The 7,201-nt window shown below is 35.6% G+C and overlaps 1 protein-coding gene across 3 annotated transcripts; it reads right to left on the bottom strand.

The window, feature by feature from the left end:
• Nucleotides 1-3,272: 3,272 nt before the first annotated feature.
• On the bottom strand, nt 3,273-6,220 carry LOC109163002 (LRR receptor-like serine/threonine-protein kinase GSO1). Of its 3 annotated transcripts, XM_019311722.1 has the most exons (3): nt 5,927-6,220; nt 3,598-5,704; nt 3,273-3,496 (listed from the first exon to the last, which is right to left on the bottom strand). In XM_019311722.1, the coding sequence occupies exons 1-2, from the start codon at nt 6,183-6,185 to the stop codon at nt 3,615-3,617; spliced, it is 2,349 nt and encodes a 782-aa protein (XP_019167267.1). In that variant the 5' UTR covers nt 6,186-6,220; the 3' UTR covers nt 3,273-3,496; nt 3,598-3,614. The 3 variants fall into 3 exon arrangements, with proteins under 3 accessions (XP_019167267.1, XP_019167265.1, XP_019167266.1); XM_019311720.1 differs by having other exon boundaries at nt 3,598-6,220; XM_019311721.1 differs by having other exon boundaries at nt 3,273-3,470; nt 3,598-6,220.
• Nucleotides 6,221-7,201: the final 981 nt, after the last annotated feature.

Genomic DNA, 7,201 nt, shown 5'->3' with positions numbered 1-7,201 from the left:
TGAAAAAATCGCTAGGAGCCAAGGCGCTCGTTTTTTTTTTTTTTTTTTTTTTTTTTTTTTTTTTTTTTAAATTAAAAGTTTTTGAAAAAAAAAGATTATTTAAGACTTTGTATTTATAAAATATTTAATACTTTAATAGTTAGTATTAAAATATTAAATATTAATCTAAAAACATTTAGAATTGTAAATTGTATAAAGATTTAAAGAATCAATCACAATACACAAAGTCACATCTCATAACGTATTCATATTAGAGTACCTGATTTCAAATAATTTTTGCAACCTTGATATCAACATATTTTCATTCTTGTTCAGATCAGAAGTAATATTATTAAATCTTTTAATTTTTGAGATTTGTACTAATACTAAGTTATATTAATATAATAATAAAAAATATGACAAATTTTTTGTGAGGTTCTAACTGAGGCGCGTCTATTGCTGGTTGAAAACTATTTCCAAACAAAAAGAAAAAAATAATTAAAAATAGGGTGAATCAACGATTTGGTCCCTCACTTATTCGCGACTTGTCAATGTTGCCCCTAAATCACGTATTCATTGATTTAGTCCCCGAAAATAATTGTTTTTCGTCAAATCAGTCCCTATGGCCGTATTCCGTCAAGTCTCAGGCGAGAGCTCCGATTTGCCCTGGGCATTTTGGCATTTTCACACCTTCTTCTTCATTAACTCCGACCAAGCTTCGCCGGAGAAGCTCAAGCTCGCCGGATTTCCGAGATACGCCGCTCTTCCTCCACTTCTCCGGTTCGGTTCTCGGTTGCACCGTCGCCGACGAGCCTATTTGATCAGCGCCGTCGGAGGAGTCTACTCCGTCTCCGTCCCCTGCTCCAGCTCCCGATGCTGATGATGCAAACGATGTTAGCCACGCAAGCGAGTTACAGGCTGGTGAATCTTCCGGCGGTGGAATGAGCGGGGGTAAGAAAGCAGGCATCGCTGTCGGAGTCATCGCCGGCGTGTGCGTCGTAGGGCCCGGCGCGCTGGTTTACAAGAAGCGGCAGCAGAATATTCGCCGATCGCAGTACGGATACGCCGCCCGGAGAGAGATCCTGTAATAACTGCAAGGTTCGTACCATTTTGTGCAATCACTGAAATACATATACATGTATACATACAGATCTTTGGACTTTGTTTTGGACTGATTCATTGCTGTCAATTCACTGTATGCAGAAGTTATGATTTGTACCATTCTTTATTCGTCACTGTAATTACTTAGTATTGAATTTAATTTTTCATCCCCAAAAACTCATTTCGTCATTACTCCGCAGTTTAGCCATGGAACCAATAATTAGCTACTTGTTTTGTTCTGATCAATAATTAGCTGATCAAATAGGCTCGTCGGTGACGGCACAACCGAGAACAGAACAGGAGAAGTGGAGGAAGAGCGGCGTATCTTCTTGGAAATCGGAGGTGAAGCTGACGTCGGCGACGGTGGAATGTCGTCGAAGAAAGATGAATCACTACTGCGGATGAGCTAATTTCGACAAGCAGAGAAGAGATGGAGCTCCCTCCGGCGAGCTTGAGCTTCTCCGGTGAAGCTTGGTCGGAGTTAATGAAGAAGAAGGTGTGAAAATACCAAAATGCTCAGGACAAATCGGAGCTCTCGCCTGAGACTTGACGGAATACGGCCATAGGAACTGATTTGACGAAAAACAATTATTTTCATGGACTAAATCGATGAATACGTGATTCAGGAGCAACATTGACAAGTCGCAAATAAGTGAGGGACCAAATCGTTGATTCACCCTTAAAAATATCACAAATTTATATTTATATTAAATATATATTATCATTAATGAAGACCATTCACTTTAGAGACGTAGTCAACTGACAAAGTTCATCATAAATTTCGAGGAATATGTATCGATTGTGACAAATTACGTAAAAGAATTGGTCTTCTATTCACTTGCGGCGAGTTGCGGGTTTCTTGGAACGAGTTATAAGAAATTACTACGTCGATTCTCAAGTTTTATTCTCACTCTTAAAATTTTGAGGTAGACATTTCTTTTAAGACCTACATAATAATTTTTTGAGTATTACTAACTCTGTTACAATATAGTATCTCTTCATACATACTTTCTCAACTAACATAATGATAATAACCTATCATTGTTTATTATAATAATAATATTATTATAATTATTAAACCAAGAAAATGCATGGGAATGTGAATGTGGCTTTGAAGTAGCAGTACGTGGGAAGTGCAGTAGTTCATGGAGCATTAATTCCTAATTTTTAGATAGTTTTGTTAGTTTATCATTTAGTATAAATAAGTTATGTTTTTTTAATCGTCAAGTGAATAAACATCTATTCATATTTCTCTCTCTCTTCTCAATTTTATATATATATATATATATATATATATATATATATATATATGTATGTATATTTTACATTTGGTTTCAAAGCCAGTTAACCTTTCAACCACGCACCTAAAATTTTAAAATGGCGCACCTTAAGCATACAAATCATGTACCTTAAGAAGGAAAACAACGCACTTTAAGAAGGAAAATCACACACCTAAAGCTTTAGGTCGACGCACCTTAAGTACACAAACCACGCACCATAAGCACACAAACAAAGTACCTTAAGAACACAAATCACGTGCACCTAAAGCTTTAGACCGACGCACCTTAAGTACACAAACCACTCACCTTAAGCATACAAGCAAAGCACCTTAAGAAAACAAATCACACACCTAAAGTTTAAAAATGGCGCACCTTAAGTTTGAACAATTGACTCACCTTAAGCATACAAATCACCCATCTTAAGAAAGAAAACAATGCAGAAGGTTGGTGCCGTACTTCCAAGACGAGCTACGCAAAAAATTGTGTTTGTTCTCAAGCCTTGTTGTTGCTAAGATCCCATGCTGCTACAAAGTCTTGATGTGTTTCTAACAAACTTAATTATTTTCTTCTCCCAAACAAACTTAATTATTTTAGCCATATTTTGTGATGTTATTTCTGCTGATTGAAATCGTTGCATGGTAAAATAGCCTAAAGTATAGTAGTTTTATTTGAATGTTGTTGGAAACAACATGAATTTTTAAGAAAAGATATTTATTATAGAAACTCGGAAAATTAAACTATGGACCATGATACAAGGTGGACCACTTACATCAAGTTCATTTTTAATATATTGAAAGTTAATTTTTAATTTATTGAATATTCAATTTTTGTTAGTATACCTAAAAATGAACTTTAATTTTTGCACAGAAAAAAAAGAGTAATATTAAATATTTTAAAAATGAAACTTCGGTATATTTAAAATGAACTTTATGTCAATAGTCCACCTTACAAGACAGGCTACGATGATATATAGTAGAACCTCAATATACACAATACAGAACAAAATAGAATTATATGACTTGAAATATGAATACAAACACACAAATACACATGATTGAACTTTATTTAGAATGACATGGATCGGAGGTACTCCAATGGTCTTCGTACTTCCTGCAGCTCAAGGAGATGAGTTGATCCTGTTTTAATGCATTGCCATATATATATTTATTAATCATTATTACTAAACGAAAATATATTGTAATTTCAAATGAAAATTTTAGAATCTTAATTATATTACCTTTTACTTCAATCGAGCTAGTTAGCTCTCATGCCTCTCTTCAATTTGGCTCCAAGGACCACAATGGCAGTGCAAATCTTCTCTTTTTTGTCTTCTAAAAATTGGAAGTATGCATGTCTCCAAGAACGCTTGAGTATTAAGGTTCCGCATACTCCCCAAAAACCAAGAATGAATCCAAGTATCAAACTCACAAAGAAGTCAAAGCCCCAAATTATCCATCCTTCATCTTCTTCAATTTCATCAATTCCCCCTTGTTGTGGAGCATTTCTAGGTTCATCTCTATGACAGTTTGTTGGAAGTGGAGGCCCTCGTAGCTTTGAATTTCCCTGATAAGCCTCACTGAATCCTTGCAACTGAGTGCCGAGTGGAATACAACCAGACAAATTGTTGTTCGACAAGTCCAAGTGAGCAAGAAATGATATACTAGCAAGGCTCGGTGGTATTGCTCCAGAAAGTTGATTGTTTGACAGGTCGAGACTCTCTAGCGACCTCATCTCACCAATCTTATCTGGGATGGATCCGGTCAGTTTGTTTCTTGACAGGTTTAGTGAATTAAGCATATGCAAATCAGTTATCTTAGCTGGGATTTCTCCAACCAATTTATTGCTTGAGAGATCAATGAGTTTCATGAATTTGAGGTTCTTACCATACTCCTCCTTTATACCCTTCCACATAAGCCATTCATAATCAAAGAACACTTCTTCGAGAGGATCTTCAAACGTATCAAAATACTCCTCTGGCATCAACTCATCATTTGTAGTCATTAATGAATTGAAGCAAGTTGGAATGGATCCAGAAAAATGGTTTGAAGACAAATCCATTATGTGAATGGATTGAAGTTGGCAGATATTATTTGGGATTGATCCTTTTAGTTCATTTGAATCCAGGCAAAGGATCTCCAACAATTTTAAGCTTGCCCCGATCGATGCAGGAATACCCCCAGTTAAATAATTATTTCCGAGATCCAAAACAATCAATAAAGTGCAATTTTTTAGAGACTCAGGAAATTCCCCATAAAACCTATTGTTTCTCAAATGTAGTGAGTTCATAATTTTTGAGTGTCCTATGGATAAGGGGATTTCACCAAAGAAGTAATTATTTGCCAAGTTTAACATATTCAAGTCATTCAATTTCCACAAACATTCAGGAATTTTCTCTGTAAAGAAATTGTTTGAAAGGTCAAGTTTAAAATACAATTTAGAAGTATTTGTACACATAACTGAAATGGTTCCAGAAAGCTTGTTTTTGGAAAGGTTCAGTGTTGATATTTTTGAATAATTTTTTGGTATAGGACCTTCTAGCAAATTGCTACTAAAGTCTACTATGAAAACTAATGGTGGTAGATTTGGTAATTTTCCTTGAATTCTATTTTGAGAAACAGTCAAATATTCTAAGTTGGATAGGTTGGTGAACCATTGAGGAATGAGATCTGAAATTCCATTATTTGAGATATCAAGGATATTCAGTTTTGTCTGTGTCTGGATCCAATTAGGAAATTTGGGGCCCAACTCACAAGATCTGAGGCGTAGACTGCTTAACTGAAATGGGGGAATCCAGTGGGTGTCTAAATTCACTGTCAAAGAGTTATCAGACAGGATGAGCTCATCCAATTTGGTAAAATTAGAGAAGCTGATTTCAGAGATGGATCCGACAATTTTGTTATCATTTAATTTCAACTTTTCTATCAATTTCTCAGAACCTAAAATCGGTTGTGAAAAGTTGAAAGAAAAAGAATTAAATGATAAATCCAGAGTTTTCAAATTGCCAAGGTTCCTCAAGAATTTGATGTCCTTATCGCCACCTACCAAAGAATTACCGGAGAGGTCAAGAGATTCAAGGAAGTAGCTTTGGTTTAGCCACAAATTCAGTAGGGGAAAAGTTGCTATATTTCCATCCTGTAAAGACAAGTGTTGTAGGAAGCTAGAAGAGTTGATGTGCAAAAGTGATGATGGGGGACTTGGAAGGTAGCAGGAAGATAGGCTTAGTGTTCTCAGCAAAGAAAGCTTTGAAATTGACTGAAGCCAATCTGTAGCAGAATGAAGGTCTACATAATCCATATTGAGATACTCCAAGGAAGAAAGAGGAGAAATCCACTCCAAGGTGTCAACTATTAATTGAGAATGAAAGTAGGAACCAAGGTTAAGATATTTCAAAGTAGAAATATTTCCGAGATGAAGAGGGACATTCCCGGAAAAATTATTAAAAAAAAGATTAAGATAGACCAACTTGTCCAGAGAGCCAATGAAACTCGGAATTCTTTCAAATTCATTGGAACTAAGATCCAAGAAATTGAGAAACGGTAAATCAAGCAACGAAGAGTTGATCTCACCTCTTAAGCCATTCCCCAATGTAAGAGCAACAACATGACCAGTTGTGTTATCGCAACCAATTCCTTTCCATTTGCAGCAGTCATCATCATCATCTCCCCATGAGGAAAGAGAGCTTAATGGGTCAGAAATAATGCTGTGTTTTATGCTCAGAAGGGCATTTCTCTCATTCTCAAAGCAGCCGCTACACCCAGTTGAATATTGAATAATAATAAAAAGGAACAGAAGCCACGGGAGATAAGAACCACAAATCCTCATCATCAGCTTTGTTTGGATTAGCAGTATTATGTATAGGTTTTGTTGTATGCTCTACGACTACTGCAATTAACAACTATATATATAAGCAGGCAGTACGTTAGGGATATATTGTTTAGGTAAGTGTAAAATAATTTACACAAAATTGGCTATTTTATTTTTAGTCTCATTAGCTTTAAATTAAATTACTGTTGTTAGAATTATTTATGTTTTGGACCATGTGGTTACAAAATAAGTGGATGACATGCATTAGAGATTAAAGACTATGAATGAAGCATTCAAAGAAATAAAATGAGTGGCTGTGGCTTATTCGAACAGTGGAAGGCTAAGGAAAAGGCTACGATTGAGGATCAAACAAAAGGCTCATAAAGTACTATAAAAGCACACTGCTCGAATGAAGACATTGTCAATTTGATTATTACACATTACGAGAGTTATCCTGAATTTACAAAGCTATTTATGTTTTAATGAGATTTATGATTTAATTTGTAAGAGTATTTAAACTGTACTACATGGTCAATACGTGGTACTGCTGAAGCAACTTGTGAAGATTGTTTGGGTATTCGTGTGTCAGACCTAGATAGGTGTTAGAAAGAGTGGTAGTGGTAAAGGCTGGAGGCCGTCTTCATTTACCTCTTGTAATACTCCTTTTGGTAAACATCTATAGTGGATTGGGCAGAAGTGGGTTGCCCCGCAGACGTAGGAAAAGGAGCTCCGAACTGCGTAACAATTTCCTTGTGTTTTTTAATTTACTTTATGTTTTCTGTAGTTATTATTTATACTTGCGTAAACGAGTTTAATTAATTAACTAAATTGGTGCATAACTTAATTAACAAGTAAAAACACATAGATTTTATATTTCAAATGTCACGGTGCAATTTCAATTGGTATCAGAGCCTGTAGACTTAATTTATTAGTCTATCGATCTGGCGATTCCGTGCCTCTTGAATTCATATCTTCAGCGGCTTTTATTATTTATCTGTTTATTACTTATTTGTTTGATCTCACGGGGTGTTAAGTGT

The sequence above is a fragment of the Ipomoea nil genome, unplaced genomic scaffold, assembly GCF_001879475.1.
Source record: "Ipomoea nil cultivar Tokyo-kokei standard unplaced genomic scaffold, Asagao_1.1 scaffold2975, whole genome shotgun sequence".
In the NCBI taxonomy this organism is placed as follows: domain Eukaryota; kingdom Viridiplantae; phylum Streptophyta; class Magnoliopsida; order Solanales; family Convolvulaceae; genus Ipomoea; species Ipomoea nil.
Note: the sequence above shows the minus strand (reverse complement) of the source record. Positions and strands in the feature narration are given on the sequence as shown.